General features: G+C 41.5%; 1 protein-coding gene and 1 long non-coding RNA gene across 2 annotated transcripts; both read left to right on the top strand.

Annotated features, from left to right (window-relative positions):
- The first annotated feature begins 83 nt into the window (after window positions 1–83).
- On the top strand, window positions 84–25241 carry LOC5512309 (carnitine O-palmitoyltransferase 2, mitochondrial). Its single transcript, XM_032381703.2, has 11 exons — window positions 84–225; window positions 483–547; window positions 1538–1731; window positions 2495–2554; window positions 2880–2983; window positions 3824–3957; window positions 12102–12304; window positions 12616–12886; window positions 23235–23598; window positions 24134–24359; window positions 24735–25241. The coding sequence occupies exons 1-11, from the start codon at window positions 169–171 to the stop codon at window positions 25064–25066; spliced, it is 2010 nt and encodes a 669-aa protein (XP_032237594.2). The 5' UTR covers window positions 84–168; the 3' UTR covers window positions 25067–25241.
- On the top strand, window positions 22242–23099 carry LOC125568246. Its single transcript, XR_007312188.1, has 2 exons — window positions 22242–22830; window positions 22966–23099. It is a non-coding gene; the product is annotated as an uncharacterized LOC125568246 (long non-coding RNA).
- Window positions 25242–25244: the final 3 nt, after the last annotated feature.

The raw sequence follows: 25244 nt of genomic DNA, 5'->3' as shown, positions 1-25244 counted from the left end.
ATCATGATAGACTGGCACTTCTACTGTTGAAGTCTGCTGGCTGAAATGTTAGATGGCGCAGCCGGTGTTCAAGATGGCGGATTTATTGTGAATGAAAAGTTGGACTTTGCTCCAGTAGAGGATAGACGAACTCTCTTTTTGATATTTTGACACAATTACAACGTAGACATGGCTCTGGCTAAAGTATCATCTTGCAGTAAAAATAATATCACATTCTTAGCTCAGGTACCGTTCCATAAATTTACTAATTTTAGGAGTTGGATAAGGAGTTGGATGGTTGTATAAGTTACTTCCTAATCTTCTCTTCCTATATTTGCTCTTGTTACATATTATCTTGAGTCTATTCTACAGTCGCATTAACAAATGAACATTCAACGCAATACACTTGAAATATAATGTATCTGTACTTGTTTTCACATGTCTGAGGGTGGCTTGTTTCTACTGTAGACATAATATAAACAATATTCTTATATCATTGTCAGAAATTCCACAAGCTTGGGCCATGCCTAGGATCAAACAGTGTTTTTCGTCTCAAATCTTCAACAAGGTACTGTAAGTGGCGTTTACACTACATACTCACCTACGTAGCAAGCTGTCAACCATGTTTAAGGAAAAATCTTGAGAAAATACTGTGAATGTATCAGAAGTACCAAGATACCTAATGCGGGTAGCACACTAAATGAGGCATTACTAAAAGGCGGAACTGGCGGGAAACCGGCGGAACTGGGCGAACCAGTGGAACCAGCTTATTTTAAGTGCAGGGGCGAAGGGGGATATAGGGATAGCGATGTTATACAGGGATTGCGATTTATTTTGGAAAAATCTGTATTTTCTTCAATAATGAAATATTGAGTAAGTAAACACAAGAACAAATGAATACTGCGCTAATTGTTTAAACTTGAAAAAGTCCCATTCTTTACAATTTATCCTCACTGTAAATGCAGCATCAAAGCGAGCAACTGCAATTACAGTTACAGTTACAAATACTGCACCAGCTTCGTAGCCTTGTGGTTGTCTGGACTCGTCATGCTCGTGTTAGCCCAAAGAAATGCCACATATCGTGACAAGTCCAGGGCGACCGCAAGTTTACACACGTAGAAATTGTTGAATAGGGTAATACGTTTGTAGTGTAATGATATGACAAATAAACAAAGTGTTAACATACTTTAATCTTTTTTTTGTCTGCACACAAGAAGGACACATTTGGCACGAAAAAACACACCTGTTTTACAGTATGTTTTTTGCTACTTAACTGGAACTTTCAACAAATTTTTTTTTAATCGTAATCGTTGTATAACATCCCTACCCCTATAACCCCTTCACATTAAAAATATGCTGGTTCCACTGGTTGCGCAGTTCCACCGCTTTGTAGTAATGCAGCAGTAAATGTATGGATATTTTAAAGAAAATTAGGCTTGAGGAAGGTTCAAAATCTTGAGACTCCCGCCTAATGCGGGAGAGTTGACAGCTATGCTAATATCACTATTATTATGTTAGCAAAAGGCAAGTTACAATATGTTGTGTTTAAATATTTCAGTGATGACAGGTATATCATCCCAAAGACCGTCGTCCCTACCTTCCACTATCAGAAGAGCTTGCCTCGACTGCCAATTCCAAAGCTTGAGGACACTTGTCGGCGGTATCTTGATTCACAGAAACCTCTGCTAACTCCTGAACAATACCAGTACACAAAGAACATCACAGAAAAGTTCCAGAAACAGGAAGGACCTGGTATTTATCTCTTTATTAGATTTTAAATGTAGCTAATTCTAATATTCCAAATGCAATTGATGTTGTATCAGACATGTTTATAGCTATGTAGGGTTAGGTGCAGAGGGCTCCCCCAACCCCTGGACAGCCTAAGGAGCAGTGTTTCTTTCTTAAAATCTCTGTCTTTTTGCATTAAGTCATACAGTATCTATGCTCTGCATACAATTAGTTTGCATATCCTGGATAATGTAAACCTTATTTGAAATGGTAATGGACTCCCTGGGGTTTATGATTGATTAGAAACAATTGACCTCACCCTGTCACTTTTTTTGAGATCAACCGATCATAGTCACATGTGACATCCCTCCCACCACCCCACAGAACTTATTTGGGTTGATCCACTCCACCCTCACAACGTTTCTCCCCGGCCTTCTCACAGGGAGCATGCATGCTCCCCAAAACTAGATAGTAACATAAGAAAACTGCATCTCATTTGAACTTATTTGGGTTGATCCACTCCACCCTCACATCATTTCTCCCCGGCCTTTTCACAGGGAGCATGCATGCTCCCCAAAACTAGATAGTAACGTAAGAAAACTGCGTCTCATTTGAATATTCATATTTTAATGCATGCTTTGCATCTTCAGTAATGGTTGCTGTGGTATTTAATTCTGATTATTTGTCTAGATTGTTAATTGTTGTATCAAATTCTGATTATAGTACTGTATAACATGCTGTTGTTTCGGTTTCTGATTATTCTTTTGCATATTATTTTTCATTGCAGCACTCCATGCAGATCTTATAAAAAAGGACAAAATGAACAAGCATACAAGCTATATTGCCGGTAATGTTTATATTATGATTCTGCTTTTCTCAGATCATAATTTGAAATTTGTTTTCTCTGTCATACTTGGGGCACATCTTTCATTTTTTATGCAAATTCTCCAGAGGCCAGATGTGTTATCCATTGTGTAACAATTCAAGTTCAGACACTTTCTTTTAGCAATTAGCTTGTTGCCCTTGCATATACAACATTACATTTAAGTGTTGTTGTAATATTGATACCACAGGCTTTTGATACTATGTCTACATTGATATGTATGCCCCATAACCCAATAAATATTTCCCTGTATTTTGCATGCTCTAAACTATTTTATTGACTATTGCAGAGCTTTGGTATGACATGTATCTGAAGGAACGGAACTCTATTGTCTTGAACCACAACCCATTTATGTGTTTTATTGATGATCCTAAGCCAGAACAGAATGACCAGGTAGTCTGATAATGAAAATAGTGGAAACCATTTCTATTACTGTAGGACAGATCCCCCCATTAGGTTTCATACATTTTGGTTATTTTTTGACACATGCTACTATGGTCACTAATGTATAAAAGATTTGAGAAAATTATTCAATTATCATGCAAGAAATGCATCATAACTACAGTAGGAGGATTCAGTCATGCTCTGATGTTTACTCAAGTATTTCTGTGCATAGCTTGTTGGCTATTTCCATGCCAATCAGGCAGTATTTTTCTCATCATCATTAGTTTCAATTGGTTTACTTCACAAAACTTTCAAAGTGGCCACACTAGGATATATTGCACTGTATCTTTTTGTCTGATAATGACACCCAGTTGATGAGGACAGTTTTGTGGTTCCCAACAGGTGTGTTTATACTGTACTTCATCCCCCTTGGCCGAATAAGTGATAGAGGGATCATCAAATAATATAATCACTTTTCGATATGATTCTATCCTTTTTCAATATGTTCATAAGATCTAAAGGAAATAATTTTTCTGAAAAACCTTTGAATTCCGACATTGCAGTTTAGTACTGTAGTAGAGAATACAGAAAATGAATACTACACAATTTTGTGGCAAAAAGTAGTCTGGTACATTAAAGATAAAAACAATCCCAATTTCCTTTCTTTTTGTCCCATCCAATCTGATCAACCTGCAAGAATCTGATCAAAAGCCAAGAAGAACAAGTGGTGTTCGCGAATTTCGCGAACAATTTTGCGAACATATTTCCACATGTTCGAGAGAGTTACTCTTATTGATAAACCACTGAGAAGCTGTTTACCGTACTGAATGTTTTGTATTCTGTCTTTAGCTGATACGAGCCACAAACATCATCTACTCTGCTATGAGGTTTAAGAATGCCCTAGATGATCTAACCCTAGAACCTGACATCTTCCATCTTAACCCTAAAAAGAGTGATACTGACTGGTTTAAAAACATTATAAGGTACAGTTACGGTCGTTTATTATTATTATTATTATTATTATTATTATTATTATTATTATTATTATTATTATTATTATTATTATTATTATTATTATTCATTAAGATTGTTGTTTTAGGCCTGGCTAATCATGCATTCACAAAACACATCACAAACACATTAGAAAAAGAAACAACTTCTCTATACTGGCTTCCTATGTACTGACTGCCCATAGTACAGTATATATCTATTCTATAGATTTGTATTATTTGAAACAGCATTAGTGGCACAATACCTTGTGCTTTAAAAAAAACGTGTACCTAGATAGTTGATATTTGCCAAGTGAAGGTACAGCTCCCATGTACCTAGATAGTTGATATTTGCCAAGTGAAGGTACAGCTCCCATGTACCCAGATCGTTGATATTTGCCAAGTGAAGGTACTGCTCCCATGTACCTAGATCGTTGATATTTGCCAAGTGAAGGTACTGCTCCCATGTACCCAGATCGTTGATATTTGCCCAGTGAAGGTACTGATCCCATGTACCTAGATAGTTGATATTTGCCAAGTGAAGGTACTGTTCCCATGTACATAGATCGTTGATATTTACCAAGTGAAGGTACAGCTCCCATGTACCTAGATAGTTGATATTTGCCAAGTGAAGGTACTGCTCCCATGTACCCAGATCGTTGATATTTGCCAAGTGAAGGTACAGCTCCCATGTACCTAGATCGTTGATATTTGCCAAATGAAGGTACTGTTCCTATGTACCCAGATCGTTTATATTTGCCCAGTGAAGGTACAGCTCCCATGTACCTAGATAGTTGATATTTGCCAAGTGAAGGTACAGCTCCCATGTACCTAGATCGTTGATATTTGCCAAATGAAGGTACTGTTCCTATGTACCCAGATCGTTTATATTTGCCCAGTGAAGGTACTGCTCCCATGTACCCAGATCGTTGATATTTGCCCAGTGAAGGTACTGATCCCATGTACCTAGATAGTTGATATTTGCCAAGTGAAGGTACTGTTCCCATGTACATAGATCGTTGATATTTACCAAGTGAAGGTACAGCTCCCATGTACCTAGATAGTTGATATTTGCCAAGTGAAGGTACTGTTCCCATGTACATAGATCGTTTATATTTGCCAAGTGAAGGTACTGCTACCATGTACCTAGATAGTTGATATTTGCCAAGTGAAGGTACTGCTCCCATTTACCCAGATCGTTAATATTTGCCAAGTGAAGGTACTGCTTCCATTTACCCAGATCGTTGATATTTGCCAAGTGAAGGTACTGCTCCCATGTACCCAGATCGTTAATATTTGCCAAATGAAGGTACTGCTCCCATGTACATAGATCGTTAATATTTGCCAAGTGAAGGTACTGCTCCCATTTACCCAGATCGTCGATATTTGCAAAGTGAAGGTACTGTTCCCATGTACCCAGATCGTTGGATATTTGCCCAGTGAAGGTACTGCTCCCATTTACCCAGATAGTTGATATTTGCCAAGTGAAGGTACTGCTCCCATGTACCTAGATCGTTGATATTTGCCAAATGAAGGTACTGTTCCCATGTACCGAGATCGTTGATATTTGCCAAGTGAAGGTACAACTCCCATGTACCCAGATCGTTGATATTTGCCAAGTGAAGGTACTGTTCCCATGTACCCAGATCGTTGATATTTGCCAAGTGAAGGTACTGTTCCCATGTACCCAGATCGTTGATATTTGCCCAGTGAAGACAGTGCTCCTATGTACCCAGATAGTTGATATTTGCCCAGTGAAGGTACTGTTCCCATGTACCTAGATCGTTGATATTTGCCTAGTGAAGGTACTGCTCCTATATACCGAGATCGTTGATATTTGCCAAGTGAAGGTACTGCTCTAATGTACTCAGATCGATAATATTTGCCCAGTGAAGGTACTGATCCCATGTACCGAGATCGTTGATATTTGCCAAGTGAAGGTACAGCTCCCGTGTACCCAGATCGTTGATATTTGCCAAGTGAAGGTACTGCTCTAATGTACTCAGATCGATAATATTTGCCCAGTGAAGGTACTGATCCCATGTACCGAGATCGTTGATATTTGCCAAGTGAAGGTACAGCTCCCGTGTACCCAGATCGTTGATATTTCCCAAGTGAAGACACTGCTCTCATGTACCGAGATCGTTTATATTTGCCAAGTGAAAGTACTGCTCCCATGTATCCAGATCGTTGATATTTGCCAAGTGAAGACACTGCTCCCATCTACCTAGATCGTTGATATTTGCCAAGTGAAGGGACTGCTCCCATGTACCCAGATCGTTGATATTTGCCAAGTGAAGGTACTGCTCTCATGTACCCAGATCGTTGATATTTGCCCAGTGAAGGTACTGATCCCATGTACCGAGATCGTTGATATTTGCCAAGTGAATGTACAGCTCCCATGTACCCAGATCGTTGATATTTGCCAAGTGAATGTACAGCTCCCATGTACCTAGATCGTTAATATTTGCCCAGTGAAGGTACTGCTCTCATTTACCTAGATAGCTGATATTTGCCAAGTGAACGTACTGCTCCCATGTACCCAGATCTTTGATCTTGGCCAAGAGAAGGGACTGCTCCCATCCTAGATCGTTGATATTTGCCAAGTGAAGGTACTGCTCCCATGTACCCAGATCTTTGATCTTAGTCAAGTGAAGGTGTGCTCCCATCTACCTAGATAGTTGATATTTGCCAAGTGAAGGTATTGTTCCCATGTACCCAGATCGTTGATATTTGCCAAGTGAAGGTACAGCTCCCATGTACATAGATCGTTGATATTTGCCAAGTGAAGGTACTGTTCCCATGTACATTGATCGTTGATATTTACCAAGTGAAGGTACAGCTCCCATGTACATAGATCGTTGATATTTGCCAAGTGAAGGTACAGCTCCCATGTACATAGATCGTTTATATTTGCCAAGTGAAGGTACTGTTCCCATGTACATAGATCGTTGATATTTACCAAGTGAAGGTACAGCTCCCATGTACCTAGATAGTTGATATTTGCCAAGTGAAGGTACTGTTCCCATGTACATAGATCGTTTGTATTTGCCAAGTGAAGGTAATGCTCTTATGTACCCAGATAGTTGATATTTGCCAAGTGAAGGTACTGCTCCCATGTACCTAGATAGTTGATATTTGCCAAGTGAAGGTACAGTTCCCATGTACATAGATCGTTTATATTTGCCAAGTGAAGGTACTGCTCCCATGTACCTAGATCGTTGATATTTGCCAAGTGAAGGTACTGCTCCCATTTACCCAGATCGTTGATATTTGCCAAGTGAAGGAACTGCTCCCATGTACCCAGATCGTTGGATATTTGCCATGTGAAGGTACAGCTCCCATGTACCCAGATCGTTGATATTTGCCAAGTGAAGGTACTGCTCCCATGTACCTAGATCGTTGGATCTTTGCCAAGTGAAGGAACTGCTCCCATGTACCCAGATCGTTGATATTTGCCAAGTGAAGGTACAGCTCCCATGTACCCAGATCGCTGATATTTGCCAAGTGAAGTTACTGATCTCATGTACCCAGATCGTTGATATTTGCCAAGTGAAGGTACTGTTCCCATGTACCGAGATCGTTGATATTTGCCAAGTGAAGGTACAGCTCCCATGTACATAGATCGTTTATATTTGCCCAGTGAAGACACTGCTCCCATGTACCTAGATAGTTGATATTTGCCAAGTGAAGGTACTGCTCCCATGTACCGAGATCGTTGATATTTGCGAAGTGAAGATACTGCTCCCGTTCACCCAGATCGTTGATATTTACCCAGTGAAGACACTGCTCCTATGTACCTAGATCTTTGATATTGGTATTGGCCAAGTGAAGGGTACTGCTCTCATGTACCCAGATCGTTGGATATTTGCCAAGTGAGGGCACTACTCCCATGTACCAAGTTCGTGAGATATTTGTCCAGTGAAGGTACTGCTCCCATGTACCTAGATCGTTGAATCATTCACATACATGTTGTTTTTCTATTCAATTTAGAAGTTGGAGCAAAGGGATAATGAAATAAACGTTTTTTTTTTTGTCCTAGCCTCAAGCTCTACCGAGAATGAACCCACACCCTTTTGCCCTGATCCTCCTTATACAATATAAACCTTCTTGAAAAAAGTTGTTCGCGCAAATGGAAAATTAGAATTCGTTGAATGATTCACATAAATGTTGTTATTATCAATTTAGTTGGAGTAAAGAGATAATTACTTTTTGTAATTGGACATCTCCAGTTCTACTACAAACTGTTAGCATAATAATAGTGAAAGAAGAAGAAAGTTATCGTAGTTTTATTTAAATTCACAACTTGGCCCCAAAAGCTCCAAAAGTTGTATAATTTGCTATTTAATAGCCGCAGGTGTGGGCCTGTAAGATGTCTTGGGCAATTAGCGTTTAGATTTTATTCTTATACCTTCGTATTTTCAATTTGTGTGTGTTTCCCGTTGGTTTCTAATTGGTATGTTAGCGAGTTCAATTTCCTGCTGCATGCTGCCCTGCTGTCCTTCTTCAGAACGCCTAAAATACGTAAAAAAGGCACTCTAAGCATGGACTGAAATAAATGTCTGAAGTGTTGGCGTATTTTATGACCATGACTATTTCGTGGTTCTTTTTTTATACACAACAGACCAAGGCACCCACAGCCTCCATATAGCATATTTGTTAGCTCTAATAACTTGTTTCATTAAATTTTAAGCGGCAGGTAACCAGTTGTCCTTTTTTAAAGAACACAGTCGTATGTTCAACAGAGAATACTCAAAGGGTTCAGAAAATCCGGAAAAAGTAAATACGAAAAAGGCAGGTGCTTGGCTGTTACCAGAGATGGAAGCAGAGATATAAAGCTCGATGAAAATGCCAGTCTACAACTTTTCGTGTTACCATTTAACTAAATGGGTACAAGAAGGGCAGACCACACAACTCGCTGTGTTAAACGGGGTCACAATCTTCCCGCCATCTTCCAGAATGCTTTAGTCCTCGTCTTAATATGGCGAACACCAGCGCTTCACACACCCTCCATGGTTCTCTTGGGTAGCTTTGCTCTGTCGGATTTTGCCGTTGGAATCCTTGCCCAGCCATTAATGGTTGCCTGGGAAGTTATGGAACTCAGGGCTAGCGAGTGGCTGAAGATGTACTGCGACATTGCCAATGCTAATTGGTTCTTTCATCACATTTTTGCGGCGTTTCTCTTCTTAGCATTACTGCGGTAGTGGTTGATAGGTTCCTGGCTTTGCACCGTCATCTTAGATACACAGTCACAATTGTGTGTTGCGGGATATGGTTAAATGTGGTAGAATTTGGACTATCGTTTATTCTATATGGAATACAGAAATATAACATTTCCATCTGCTGTTTTACGGGGATATGTGCAGTTGTCATCATCGTTAGCTATTTCGACATCTATAGAGTAATAAGAAAACATCGGAATCAAGTCCAAGTAGTTGCTTTAGTAAACACATATTGTCACGACTCTTCCATCTCAAATGTCACCTCAAGCTTAACGTACCGAAAGTCCTTTCACTTGTTAAGGATAGACTGGCCTATGTTGGACTGTTTATCTTCGATCGAAGCTCAATACCATGGCTGTGGATTAATTTTACTCGGGGACTAAAGCAAAAGTCAGCTTAAGAAATCTCCTTGTCTCAGCAATGGGTTTAAGCTGAAACAGATAGGAAATTTTACAGCCAGAGGCGAAAATTCCTCAGACCGTATTTTTACGAAGTTGAAGCAGTTTTACGTTCTGCCAAGCCAACGCCGTGCGTTTGGTCTGTCGGACCATTTGTCGGTTGAAGTTCAACCAACATAACCCTCGGAGCATGCCAAGACTTAGTTCACCGTGAAATCAAAAAACCTGCTTCTCAAAATGCCATGCGCACGTACTTAGAAGAAGTAGAGGTAAAAAAAACCTGATAAACAGCAACAATACGTGCAAAGCGAAAGCTGACACCCTTGAAACTATTGTCACCACTAGTGTGAACATTCTGCTTACCCTAAAGTCCAAGACCATCCACTCAAGCGAGCCACCCTGGGTAAACCGGAAGTTCAAGGAAATTATTAGTCTGCGAAACCCTGGCCACAGGGGATCAGGATCAATACCGCGCCCTGAGGTACCTATTGAACCGGGAAAGTAAAGTCTGTCGCGCTTAGATCTATGATTCAAACGTGGACCAACTAAAGGAGTGTCAACCCGCAACCTGGTGGAATGAGGTTAGAAAGCTCAGCTGTATGTCCCCTGCTTCTAGGACCGCCGATTCCGCCTCGCTTTTCCAGCATATAGATGGTGGCCCATCGGGTACATTGCCAATGTCATTAATCAGGCCTTCCTCTCTCCAATGAACGAATTTGAGCCCCTAGATGAAGCTAGCAGTGTTAATCTTTTCCAGAAGAAGTGTGCCCGCTCCAAGTCTCCAAGACTTGTGTTTTCGTGAAGCTGTCCAACTTGAATCCATTCAAGGCAACAGGGCCCGACGGTTACCCGGATGGCTTCTTCAAGAAAATGCTGACTTGTTTTCTGAGCCAATTGCTGACATCCTGAACTGCTGTTTCCGGGAGGCTAGATTGCCTCAGTCTTGGAGAACTGCGGACATTGTTCCTGTCCCTAGGAAGAACTCTATTACACCTGAGCTTTCCAATGTCGCGGAAGATTATGTTGTGGAGTGCTTCTCACGGCCGCTGTGCTCTCTAAGGTTTAAAAACACCAATTTGGTAATGTACGAGGCTCTAACACAATGCACGCACTAATTAGTATACTCCTGTGATACAGTGCTACAGACTGAAATGGCGCCGCAGTTAGAGCAGTGCTATTTGACATTCGAAGGGCTTTTGACCTTATTCATCACACGGTTTTCATTCAGAAGCTCTTGACCTACGACCTCCCCAACAGTATTGTCTCCTGGATAGTGGACTTCTTGACGTGTCGGAGGCAAAGCTGGGACAGCAATGCTATTTGGATTGGTACACTATTCCATCAGGTTTCCCTCAAGGCACCAAGCTCGGTCCAGGGCTATTCGCGGATGTAATCAACGACCTGGCAGTTGCAGATGTTGACACCTGGAAGTAGGTTGACGACAACCACCTCAGAAGTAGTCCAAAAGAACCAGCCAAGCAACATCCAGCAGTCCGCAGATGACCTAGCCAGACAAGTGTCGCTGGACTAATGTCAACTGAACGAAGCACAGAGGTGTTCACGTATCCAACTACCTGAAATGGAACTTTCCCTTCCCTTCCCTTCCCTTCCCTTCCCTTCCCTTCCCTTCCCTTCCCTTCCCTTCCCTTCCCTTCCCTTCCCTTCCCTTCCCTTCCCTTCCCTTCCCTTCCCTTCCCTTCCCTTCCCTTCCCTTCCCTTCCCTTCCCTTCCCTTCCCTTCCCTTCCCTTCCCTTCCCTTCCCTTCCCTTCCCTTCCCTTCCCTTCCCTTCCCTTCCCTTCCCTTCCCTCCCCTCCCCTCCCCTCCCCTCCCCTCCCCTCCCCTCCCCTCCCCTCCCCTCCCCTCCCCTCCCCTCCCCTCCCCTTCCCTTCCCTTCCCTTCCCTTCCCTTCCCTTCCCTTCCCTTCCCTTCCCTTCCCTTCCCTTCCCTTCCCTTCCCTTCCCTTCCCTTCCCTTCCCTTCCCTTCCCTTCCCTTCCCTTCCCTTCCCTTCCCTTCCCTTCCCTTCCCTTCCCTTCCCTTCCCTTCCCTTCCCTTCCCTTCCCTTCCCTTCCCTTCCCTTCCCTTCCCTTCCCTTCCCTTCCCTTCCCTTCCCTTCCCTTCCCTTCCCGTCCCTCCCCGACACGCCCAGCCACGCCCTGCCCTGCCCTTCTCCTCGAAATATCGCTCTTCTCATTTCTCTCTTCTCATTAATCAATTTACGTATAAAAACGAAAAATAGAAAGAAAATCAGTAATGCCCCTGTAATTCCACGTAATTTACACGTAATTCACGTGCTCTTTGACCATCTTTGAAATAGTTACTCTGCTTCTTGATTCTTTTTGCAAACCCATTTGCTCAACAATATTCTCCAAAACCGATCTACAGTGATTTGACCCTACAGGGATTCTGGGCTACAGGGATTCTACCTCAAAGGGATTTCACTCTACAGGGACTCCGAACTGGAGGGATTTTTACCATACATGGATTCTGACCCTTCACTACCTGTGACTTTGTTGCAGGTTTGTGCCAGGCAGTCTATCCTGGTATGGCGCCTTCCTGGTCAAGGCGTTCCCCCTCGACATGAGCCAGTATGGGCGGCTATTCTGCTCCACCCGTATCCCCCACCCCGGCAAAGACAAGCTGGCAACACACGAAGGAGCCAGACATATGCTTATCATGCACAAGGGAAAGTTCTTTGTATTTGACACCCTGACCACAGATGGTAAGTGAAACTCTCTGTCAGGGAATAGAGAAACATATATGAACCCACCCTCCTTGACAATCTTAAAACTTCTCAAAATGGTCTCCTTAAAAAGAATTATTTTCTTAAACAACCGAGACAAAAAAAGAGGCTTAACATCAGGATTCTCGCTTTTGCCACTGTCTTGCCCAGCACAATCTAGAGTAGAGCCATGTTCTTTACATGGACTATGAAAATACTTTTAACTTACACTGATAAACAGGCTTCTTATATGGTCACAAAACCGATATTATAACAACGTATCGTAACACATTTTCCGTATTGTTTTGTAGGTAATATAGTCTCTACTTCCACAATCTACGAGAACCTGAAACAAATATTGAATGACCCTGAACAATCCCCTGAGTTTCCAATCGGCTTGTTGACTACAGACGAGCGAGAGACATGGGCACGGCTCAGACAGGCAATCACTGCTATTCCTGCCAATCAAGAGGCGATGAGATTGATTGACAGCGCCATTTTTACCATCTGCCTGGACGATGAGGTCCCGAGTGACCCTATGCACTTGGCCAGAATCATGCTACATGGGGATGGCGGGAACAGGTAAAGAACACTGCTGTTGACAGCCAAATTCTTGACCTGAACACCTTGATTAGTCATTTTATTTTTGGGTACAGTCAAATTGTTAATGACGCGACAGTGATGTTATATGGATTTGATTTAAATGATACATCGGATACGCGCTTTTCTCAGACGAGACAAAGATTTTATATTCAAAACCTATTGAATATTCATGATCATTGCGCTGAGGTCATCAGTATTTTTAATTTTAAAGGGGGTGATAAGTTATGGAACTGTGTTAGTTCGCAAAGAGTGCGTTTTGTTTTTAAGTCGCCCCCTCCCTCCCACCTTTTTTTTCTTTCTCTTGGCGTCTTTATTCCTGTTGAGCTTGCTCATCAGGGGAGACTTTCCATACTTAATTCATGCTTATGAGGATGCTGGAAGGATAATGTTCAATTTCTCGACGACCGTGAAACCACTTATCTGGCTTAGATGCTTTTCAAAAGGATCTTTGTATCCTGGTTCCGAGTTTTTTCTCCTTGTTTTGATGTGCGCCCAAAAAGAATATAGAGAGATGTCTAATTAGAGTGGGCTTTGATTTTTTAAAAGCAAAAATCGTTCGATACTTTGTGACTGTGATGACTAATAATTGTATATCTAGAAAAGAAATAACTTTTTTCTCAGAAAACTTCTTCTAGGTTTTAAAGGACCCTTTGTCTGACAGGTCAAGACGTGATGATCCATTATCTTACAATTATTTTAGCTTTCGACTTCATAAAAATAATAAATTTAAATTCCATTATTTTATCTGGAAATAATTCTTTTTTCAGAAAAGACCTTGAAAGCAATTGTTTTGTGTAAATAAATTTATTAAAACGGTCGATAAGGTAGGATAACGGTCGATAGTCAATAAGGTTCCTTGGTTCCGGGGTAGTGCAAGTACGTTAATTAAATAAGTTAGCTAGCAAAAACATACCCTGGGTACCAGAGCCCGCAGACTTCGAATGTCGTGACGAGCTCGTAGCGGCATTTTGACTGAGCGTCACTGGACGAGAGAAGTCTGGAGGGTCTAATTCTCATGGTAATAAAAACATATTCGCTTAGCACATAAGAACATACTCGCATGTCTAGTGCCCCTACACAATGTCAGGACAAAATGAATAGGCTGCCCGCTAACAGCAATGTATAGGTTCAAAGCCCTTATGAAATATGGCGCAGCTGCCAGTCTTGTTTCAACACTGGCTGCAATATTAATCGCCAATAGTCGCATTAAAAGCCGAGGGATCTTAAGGCCAAATGACACCATCTCACACGTCGATCCGCCCTTTGGTCATCGTGCTTCCTTTTCTCTTCCATTAAAGCGTATAGTTATCATAGGAACCGGACCAACTGGACTGGGAGCCGCTTACAGACTTCACGAGCTTGGAATCCTGAGGAACAGCACCTAAGTTGTTATACTTGAAGCTCAGGGTAAACCAGGAGGGTTGGCCGTGTCTCAGCGAGATGAAAACGGTTTCTTATGGGATATGGGAGGCCATGTTGTGTTTTCGCACTACAAGTATTTTGACAACGTCTTGGATACAGCGGTCAAAAGCTGGAATCAGCACAAGAGGGCGGCATTTGCTTTTATGAGGGGTTCAAGCGGCAGTCGAAAATTCATTCCGTACCCAGTCCAAGAAAATGTTTTGTTGCTGGACGAGCCTGAGAAATCGCGAATCATGAAAGACCTGCAGTACCTAATTCAGCATCCAGTCACAGATAAACCCCATACCTTCGACGAATGGTTGTTAAAAAACTTTGGTTCCGAGTTAGCGGATTTTTTCATGAGAAAGTATAACAAAAAGGTCTGGACAGTTGATACCGGAGAAATGAATGCTGTCTGGGTTGGTGAAAGGGTAGCTGTTCCAAGCATAGAAAAGATCAAAGAAAATTTTAGAGGTTCTTTGAAGGACTCAGAGTGGGGTCCGAATAAATATTTCCGATTTCCGAAATACAACGGCACTGGGGGTATTTGGCAAGCCGTAGCAAATCTTCTCCCTGGAGCTTGGTTTCACTTTAATCACAAGGTTACTGGATTAGACATCGAAAACAAGACCCTTGAAGTGAGTGTCAATCAGAATATGAGCTATGCGTTGAAATACGACGTTCTTATCTCCACTGCACCGTTAGATCTTCTCGTCAATATGGATCAGACGAAAAAGTTTATCAAAGAGAAGGAGTCAGCGCGAGACCTCGTGTACTCACGCACCCATGTTATCGGAGTTGGTTTGAAGGGAAAGCCGAAAGATTATCTAGCAGACAAATCTTGGATTTACTTTCCTGATTCAGACTCCCCGTTTTACCGTGTTACCGTTTTTTCCAAGTATTCAGACCATCACGTTCCTGATCCAAAGAAGCATTGGTCTCTAATGTGTGAGGCAGCAGAGCCTAAGAGCCCAAAAGACAAAGATTTTTGGACTGAAGAGCATATCATCAACTTCACTGTATCTGCCCTAGTGGAATATGGGTTCGTCAATGAGGGTCAGTTGCTCTCCGTCTGGCATCACAGACTAGATCACGGCTACCCTGTCCCCTCCCTTCGGAGAGACCGCATCTTACGCGAGTTGCAAGAGTGGCTTCATTCACACGGGATTTTCTCGCGGGGGAGATTTGGGGGTTGGAAGTATGAAGTGGGGAATCAAGATCACTCGTTGATGCAGGGAGTCGAGCTGGTAGACTTTCTTATCCGAGGAATCCCGGAAGAGACCTACCCTTACCCTAATCTCGTAAACTCTATGAAAGGATCAAATCGATCATTAGGAATACTTCAGGTAGATCGATATACCCAAGATTTTGAAATCGTCGTCGCGCATTACAATGAGGATCTCACGTGGCTGCTGGAGTACGCCAATAACTGTCACATCTACCACAAAGGAAAGCAATTAGTGCCAGATTTCAGGTTCAAGCAATGGCAGAAAGTCCGGAACGTTGGAAGAGAAACACATACTTACTTGTACCACATTATACGCTATTACGACGAACTTGCAGACGTGACATTATTTCTTCAAGGATCGCGGGCAGGGCATGAACATCTTAGCTATCCGAATCTAACGCAGCACTTTGATGAGGCATCAAGAAAAGGATTCTCCGCGAGAACTGCGTACCGTTTTAGCGACTGGGGAGGTATTAAGCACCTTGATAAATGGAAAGAGGAGTTACACAGTGGCAAAATGCGCAAGGGAGTTTTAAAGATAGACGAGTTTTACAGAGCCATATTCAATAGAACAACTCCAGGTTATGTGGACTGGAGTCCCGGGGCTTTTTTCGCTGTTTCTAGAGCAACAATCCATAAAAGACCGAAAGAATTCTACTTGAAATTAATAGGTTTTGTTGAGCAACATCCAAATCCAGAGGAAGGTCATTATTTAGAGCGATTTTGGCTAGAAATTTTTTCTTAGAGATATATATGGATCACCTCCATGTTAGCGAAAAGTTGATAATTATTCTGACGATGCAATTGTGGGGCGTTGTTGAAAATGTAGTAATACTCGTATCAACAAAAGTTTCCGTAGTGGGGCCTTACTGTTTATGAGGCAAAGGTAATAAGCATTACCCGAAATGAAATAAATTGTCTTCAAATTGACGTAGATAGATAGATAGATAGCTTTATTAATGTGAACGTCGCAGCCATAGTTGGCTGAATTATGTTTACAAGATATAACTATGATAAAAACTATGATAAAACTAAGATAATAAATATATTGAATATGAAAGGTTCTAAAGTAAAAATAAGTTAAACTATCTAGGTTTTAAAACTATTGACACGTTGGAATTGTGCATTAAAAAAGGTTATTTTTGCCCTATTTGTCTTGAAAAGTACATTGTAAGTCCGAGCTTTCCTAAGCGCAGACGTGCTTTCAAATTTAGTTGGTAACAGGTGGTGTAGGCGATGCCCTGTGTCATTAGAAATGGTATCGAACAGGGACTTACAGAGCCTTTGGTAGTGATCTGTTAGGCGGATTATACTCGCCTCCAGTCATCGTAACCCACATATGGATATATAATAGACATGGCACGTTTGAACGCGCTTGAGATCGTTAACCAGGTAAGCCGGCAATGATGCGTAAAAAACGGGAATAGCGTGGTCGCCTACTGATCTAATGTAGCTAGAATAAAAGGCTCTTAGATCGCTCTTAGAGACGTGCGCGCGCTTAAATTGGAGTAAAAAAAAGACACTTTTTGGTGACCTCGCAAACGTGGGCATTCCACGTTAGGTGGCTGCTAATTGCGCTTTCCACCACTTCAATGGCATTAATATTTTACCTCGTCTCCAAGCTACATTCTAAGTGCTTTTGATATCGAACAAAACACAAGTTTTGAAAGAACTGTTTAGAAGGAGTTCTTGTCGGATAATCGTTTAAAAATAAATTTGCTCATTAGTGTGATGAAAAATTTTTTTATTGAGCTGTTATTAAATTCTGGATCATAAAAATTGAAATCTAAATCATTCATTGTATAAATCTACCATTTTGTTTTTCAAAATAATCTTTGATTTGAGAATATTTAATAAACCAAAGCCGCTAGAAAAATGGGCAGTGAGGGGTGCCATTTTGTGGTACTTCAAGTACTCCATTAATAATTAACTCAAAATTAGTTATATATTAATGACATTAGTATATAATAAAAGCCAAAGCCTGCATGATTCCATTGATGTATAACATGCCTTTATTCTTTTATTTTAAAGGTTTCAAATATTTATTTTAAAAATGCTCAATTTTTGGTCGCAATGTGACTGTAATCCCCCCTTAATAAATTTATTAAAACGGTCGATAAGGTAGGATAACGGTCGATAGTCAATAAGGTTCCTTGGTTCCAGGTATCGGGGTAGTGCAAGTACGTTAATTAAATAAGTTAGCTAGTAAAAACATACCCTGGGTACCAGAGCCCGCAGACTTCGAATGCCGTAGCGGCATTTTGGCTGAGCGTCACTGGACGAGAGAAGTCTGGAGGGTCTGGTACTCATGGTAATAAAAGCGTATTCGCTTAGCACATAAGAACATACTCGCATGTCTAGTGCCCCTATACAATGTCAGGACAAAATGAATAGGCTGCCCGCTAACAGCAATGTATAGGTTCAAAGCCCTTATGAAATATGGCGCAGCTGCCAGTCTTGTTTCAACACTGGCTGCAATATTAATCGCCAATAGTCGCATTAAAAGCCGAGGGATCTTAAGGCCAAATGACACCATCTCACACGTCGATCCGCCCTTTGGTCATCGTGCTTCCTTTTCTCTTCCATTAAAGCGTATAGTTATCATAGGATCCGGACCAACTGGACTGGGAGCCGCTTACAGACTTCACGAGCTTGGAATCCTGAGGAACAGCACCCAAGTTGTTATACTTGAAGCTCAGGGGAAACCAGGAGGGTTGGCCGTGTCTCAGCGAGATGAAAACGGTTTCTTATGGGATATGGGAGGCCATGTTGTGTTTTCGCACTACAAGTATTTTGACAACGTCTTGGATACAGCGGTCAAAAGCTGGAATCAGCACAAGAGGGCGGCATTTGCTTTTATGAGGGGTTCAAGCGGCAGTCGAAAATTCATTCCGTACCCAGTCCAAGAAAATGTTTTGTTGCTGGACGAGCCTGAGAAATCGCGAATCATGAAAGACCTGCAGTACCTAATTCAGCATCCAGTCACAGATAAACCCCATACCTTCGACGAATGGTTGTTAAAAAACTTTGGTTCCGAGTTAGCGGATTTTTTCATGAGAAAGTATAACAAAAAGGTCTGGACAGTTGATACCGGAGAAATGAATGCTGTCTGGGTTGGTGAAAGGGTAGCTGTTCCAAGCATAGAAAAGATCAAAGAAAATTTTAGAGGTTCTTTGAAGGACTCAGAGTGGGGTCCGAATAAATATTTCCGATTTCCGAAATACAACGGCACTGGGGGTATTTGGCAAGCGGTAGCAAATCTTCTCCCTGGAGCTTGGTTTCACTTTAATCACAAGGTTACTGGATTAGACATCGAAAACAAGACCCTTGAAGTGAGTGTCAATCAGAATATGAGCTATGCGTTGAAATACGGCGTTCTTATCTCCACTGCACCGTTAGATCTTCTCGTCAATATGGATCAGACGAAAAAGTTTATCAAAGAGAAGGAGTCAGCGCGAGACCTCGTGTACTCACGCACCCATGTTATCGGAGTTGGTTTGAAGGGAAAGCCGAAAGATTATCTAGCAGACAAATCTTGGATTTACTTTCCTGATTCAGACTCCCCGTTTTACCGTGTTACCGTTTTTTCCAAGTATTCAGACCATCACGTTCCTGATCCAAAGAAGCATTGGTCTCTAATGTGTGAGGCAGCAGAGCCTAAGAGCCCAAAAGACAAAGATTTTTGGACTGAAGAGCATATCATCAACTTCACTGTATCTGCCCTAGTGGAATATGGGTTCGTCAATGAGGGTCAGTTGCTCTCCGTCTGGCATCACAGACTAGATCACGGCTACCCTGTCCCCTCCCTTCGGAGAGACCGCATCTTACGCGAGTTGCAAGAGTGGCTTCATTCACACGGGATTTCTCGCGGGGGAGATTTGGGGGTTGGAAGTATGAAGTGGGGAATCAAGATCACTCGTTGATGCAGGGAGTCGAGCTGGTAGACTTTCTTATCCGAGGAATCCCGGAAGAGACCTACCCTTACCCTAATCTCGTAAACTCTATGAAAGGATCAAATCGATCATTAGGAATACTTCAGGTAGATCGATATACCCAAGATTTTGAAATCGTCGTCGCGCATTACAATGAGGATCTCACGTGGCTGCTGGAGTACGCCAATAACTGTCACATCTACCACAAAGGAAAGCAATTAGTGCCAGATTTCAGGTTCAAGCAATGGCAGAAAGTCCGGAACGTTGGAAGAGAAACACATACTTACTTGTACCACATTATACGCTATTACGACGAACTTGCAGACGTGACATTATTTCTTCAAGGATCGCGGGCAGGGCATGAACATCTTAGCTATCCGAATCTAACGCAGCACTTTGATGAGGCATCAAGAAAAGGATTCTCCGCGAGAACTGCGTACCGTTTTAGCGACTGGGGAGGTATTAAGCACCTTGATAAATGGAAAGAGGAGTTACACAGTGGCAAAATGCGCAAGGGAGTTTTAAAGATAGACGAGTTTTACAGAGCCATATTCAATAGAACAACTCCAGGTTATGTGGACTGGAGTCCCGGGGCTTTTTTCGCTGTTTCTAGAGCAACAATCCATAAAAGACCGAAAGAATTCTACTTGAAATTAATAGGTTTTGTTGAGCAACATCCAAATCCAGAGGAAGGTCATTATTTAGAGCGATTTTGGCTAGAAATTTTTTCTTAGAGATATATATGGATCACCTCCATGTTAGCGAAAAGTTGATAATTATTCTGACGATGCAATTGTGGGGCGTTGTTGAAAATGTAGTAATACTCGTATCAACAAAAGTTTCCGTAGTGGGGCCTTACTGTTTATGAGGCAAAGGTAATAAGCATTACCCGAAATGAAATAAATTGTCTTCAAATTGACGTAGATAGATAGATAGATAGCTTTATTAATGTGAACGTCGCAGCCATAGTTGGCTGAATTATGTTTACAAGATATAACTATGATAAAAACTATGATAAAACTAAGATAATAAATATATTGAATATGAAAGGTTCTAAAGTAAAAATAAGTTAAACTATCTAGGTTTTAAAACTATTGACACGTTGGAATTGTGCATTAAAAAAGGTTATTTTTGCCCTATTTGTCTTGAAAAGTACATTGTAAGTCGGAGCTTTCCTAAGCGCAGACGTGCTTTCAAATTTAGTTGGTAACAGGTGGTGTAGGCGATGCCCTGTGTCATTAGAAATGGTATCGAACAGGGACTTACAGAGCCTTTGGTAGTGATCTGTTAGGCGGATTATACTCGCCTCCAGTCATCGTAACCCACATATGGATATATAATAGACATGGCACGTTTGAACGCGCTTGAGATCGTTAACCAGGTAAGCCGGCAATGATGCGTAAAAAACGGGAATAGCGTGGTCGCCTACTGATTTAATGCAGCTAGAATAAAAGGCTTTTAGATCGCTCTTAGAGACGTGCGCGCGCTTAAATTGGAGTAAAAAAAAGACACTTTTTGGTGACCTCGCAAACGTGGGCATTCCACGTTAGGTGGCTGCTAATTGCGCTTTCCACCACTTCAATGGCATTAATATTTTACCTCGTCTCCAAGCTACATTCTAAGTGCTTTTGATATCGAACAAAACACAAGTTTTGAAAGAACTGTTTAGAAGGAGTTCTTGTCGGATAATCGTTTAAAAATAAATTTGCTCATTAGTGTGATGGAAAATCAAGCAAATGTAAGCTAACACAACCTTACAATATGAACTTGGCCTTTTTTTTTGCTTGTGACTAATGTGCTTCTAAGTATGAAATTGTTATGTGGTACTAAGTATTTCTATAGATACACACACGCGACTGAGTTAAGCATTTCTATATAGACACACGCGACTGAATTAAGTAGCCTATTAGTTCGCCGAGAATAGAAACGTTGGGGGAAAATGCTAACCTATAGTCAGCCTTACCATTGTTATTATTTTCATTGTATAATAATTGGAGGCAAACTATAAGATTAAATCTCGAAATAACACCAAAGTTATATACTTAGTGATGCTGACAAATGTGTGCATTGAAAGAGATATTTATTTTAAAAATCGATTGGATCAAGGACACTCAACTAAGGAATTTCTAGTTCTTCTGGTGAACAAAATAGACTTTACACTTCTTTTCATTCATTCTATATAAAACGTCTTGTCACGTCGTGGATGCGAATCGAATTATCCAAACTAGCGACCCAACGCAGCAAATAGTTAAAGCACATTATATATTAGTGTTTTAGTGATATTTGGACTTCAAATAAAACTGTTCCTACGCTTATACTTATTTGCAGATAATTAACATTTTTCCCACGTTATTCGTTCAGTTTTCCCTTGCGACGCCCCTACTCTTCGGGTATTTTAACAACACTAAACATGGCCACGCAGCGCACATTAGCTAGAGGGGGCTTAGAATCGATCATTAATCACAGTTATTTTACATGTTTTGCTGTTATTGCGCCCGGTAATAATGGGTAAATAGCCTTACGCGGCACCATTATCGGGAAAACAGCACTCTTTCGCGTGATTAATTTTCAATTATATATATTTTTTTATAAGAACCTTTTTTTATAAGAACGTCTAGGCTGAGATTTCACCAAATTTTGTTCTATAAAGCAGAATCAAATTGTGCTCATGGTAGCAACCTTATTATTGCTATTGATCATTAGTGTAATTCTCCCGAATATCTCATTGGGTATTATATTCTTATATACGCTAAAATTGAGGAACATCGTTAAAGACATATTCAGCCTTAAAATGTCCCAAAAATAAGAACGGCCCAGCCTCAACTGAAAATTAGACGTTCTTGTTAAAAAAAGAGTGTAATGCGCTTCGCGGCCAATTATTTAGTTAAAATGATTTGGACCATTGAAGTTGCATTATGGAATTTGAGATGATCGATATTATCGAAACGCTTTCAGTGAATTTTGGGGAAAACTGTGGCGTCACCATCATATCGCTAAATAAATCTAAAACGTTTGTCCTGTAGTGACCCTACGTACACTATGGCTTTGAGATTTCGTGCGCACATCGTGTGCACACCGTGCTCACGGAAAGAAATTCCGTGAGCACGGCCTCATGCGGAGACGTTTAAAAGGTGCCCTGTTCCGTGCACAAGAATTGTAAATTCGAGAGGCAGAAAGTCGGAAGTATGGCCTTTTAGATTTTCAAAAAATTCAGATTGGGTGAAATTCTTATACAAAAGAGCGTTCCTTTAGTCTTATGATTTTTTTTATTTCAAAGATCGTTATAACAGATCGGCAGCCGTGCGCTACGCTCCAAAGGTGTTCGAAGATAATCGAAATGGCGTGTGCTAAAAGTACTCAAGGTGTTAGCACGGAATAAAATTCCGTGAGCACGGGAAGAAAACTTCAATATACTGAACGCTGCAGCATTGTAGACTCAATATGGTGCCTTAGGCATCAAAATTTTTCCCTTTTAGCGTGTGCTAAAAGTACTTAAGGTGTTAGCACGGAATAAAATTCCGTGAGCACGGGAAGAAAACTTCAATATACTGAACGCTGCAGCATTGTAGACTCAATATGGTGCCTTAGGCATCAAAATTTTTCCCTAACAATTCTAGGGCGGCCGAAGAACAAAAAGTATGAAAAACAAAGGAAGCCTTAAATTTCCATTTTTTAAACCAGCGGAAGCGTGTGATTGGTTTCCGTGTAGTCTTGTTATGTGTTTGATCTTCGATTGCTAACGGATTGTCTTGGTGCGCTTAACCAGGTGGTTTGACAAGTCCTTCCAACTGGTTATCTGCAAACAAGGTACTTCCGCCGTCAACTTTGAGCACGCCTGGGGAGATGGGGTAGCAGTACTACGATTCTTCAATGAGGTCTTCAAAGATACCACGACCCGCCCTGCTCTCACTGCGGACGCCGCACGAGGAATGACAGGAGAGAGCACGTTGAGGAAACTTCACATTACCCTGACGCCCGAGATCGAGCGGGGGGTGGCTGCAGCACAGAAGAGATTTAATAAGGTCACTGGCGACCTGGATATGGACACGCTAGAAATCACCGACTTTGGCAAGAACCATCTGAAGAGCAAGAAAGTCAGTCCTGATGCTTTTATGCAACTCGCATTTCAGGTGAAGCCACGTTGGTAGTGACCTGATATCCTGTAACAGGCTCACTTTGGTGAACATACTTGTGTTTTCAGCCTCGTGTATTCGAGGGAAAAAAGCACAAAATGGACCAAAGGGCAGAAAAATGGCTTTCAGTAATTTGTCTATTTTTATTAATTGATACTAAAACGGGTATGGGTTGATAATGTATGTTGACAGAGATCACGTGACAGTTAGGGTGGCAATATAGTGCGCGCTCAGGCTTTTAGCGGCAAAATATCAGCAAAAAGCAACTTATTTAGCGGTTACGAAAAAAGCCAGAATTCTTTTCTTTCAGAAAGGGTTAAGTTTCATTTAAAGATTTTATTTTTTTCGTCGTTCTCTACTGTGACGGGTGCAGTCATTTCTATTTTTTTTTTTTGTTTAGTTATTTTATTTTGAATTTGCCATCCAAAAAGGTCATGTGATCTCTTAGCGCAATTGCGAAAGCCCCAACAATTTCTGATTTCATTACCTGATTTTATAGAATTTCTCTCATTTTTCTTTTCCATCTATTTAGATGGCTATCTACCGGCAGCTTGGGCATTTTGTGCCCACTTACGAGTCTTGTAGCACGGCTGCCTTCAGGCATGGTCGAACGGAGACAATCAGGCCCGCGAGCAATCCAACAGTGGCGTGCAGCGAGGCATTTAACACGGCACACCGCGCGGGCGTTGACGAGATGATGGATCGGATCCGAAAGGCGACAGCCTGGCACGCGAAGCTTACCAAGGAAGCAGCCATGGGTAAGCTTTTTGAAATAGAGTCACTGTCTGGACACCCCACTTGATCACGGCGGAAAGAGGGTCGGGAATCCTTACAAATCTTGATTGGTGGGCATGAAAGAGGAGGCTTCTTCCCGAAAATTAACTTGAGTGCGGGTATGGGTTTTACAGTCATTTACAAGGGAATGCAAATCTTGTCCTAAATAATATCATGGCTGTAAATTGCAAAGAATACTCTCGTAATAGGTATACTGGTGCACCTAGTATTGTCATCTATGGTAAAAGGTCTAAACAGTTACGGGCTTAGTAGTGAAAGTACGCGTATTACTGGTCTCAATCTTCGTCGTCCTGTTGTTATCTCTTTGAGACGTTCAATTCTTCACAAATTTTTCACAGGTCAAGGTTTCGACCGTCACCTTTTTGCCCTTCGAACAATAGCCACCGCAGCCGGACAAAAACCGGACATATTCGAGGACGAGGCGTACTCTCGCATCAACCGCATCTATCTCTCCACCAGTACCCTTTCCAGTCCCGCCATCCTCCTCGGAGGGTTTGGTCCTGTCATACCGGAAGGCTTGGGGGTAGGCTATGCTATATTTGACGATAGGCTCGGGTGCAATGTCACCTGTTACAAGGGAGGGGCTGACGTACGGGGATTTTTAGAGTGCGTGAGAACAAGTATTAACGACATGCACGCAGTGATGGATGGCAAAAACTTCAAGAAATAGCAACATTGTTTGACACTGAATGACCTTCACGAAGGAGACACTACCAAAACCTGGACACATCTTAAACACAGGAGGTGCTTATTTAACAAATTTCCTTTGAAGCTTATCGCTTTTAAAAAAGTCGAATGTTGGATGGCAATATTTTTTATTTAAAATAAATAATGAAACCCTCCAAGCG

Source organism: Nematostella vectensis, chromosome 1, assembly GCF_932526225.1.
Source record: "Nematostella vectensis chromosome 1, jaNemVect1.1, whole genome shotgun sequence".
NCBI classification, from domain to species: domain Eukaryota; kingdom Metazoa; phylum Cnidaria; class Anthozoa; order Actiniaria; family Edwardsiidae; genus Nematostella; species Nematostella vectensis.
This window is presented reverse-complemented; position numbering and strand designations above follow the sequence as displayed.

Coding starts and splice junctions, on each gene's coding strand:
- LOC5512309 (XM_032381703.2), top strand. CDS start 169: ATGGCTCTGGCTAAAGTATCATCTTGCAGTAAAAATAATATCACATTC. Junction 548..1,537: donor CGTCTCAAATCTTCAACAAG/GTACTGTAAGTG, acceptor TAAATATTTCAG/TGATGACAGGTATATCATCC. Junction 24,360..24,734: donor TACCAAGGAAGCAGCCATGG/GTAAGCTTTTTG, acceptor AATTTTTCACAG/GTCAAGGTTTCGACCGTCAC.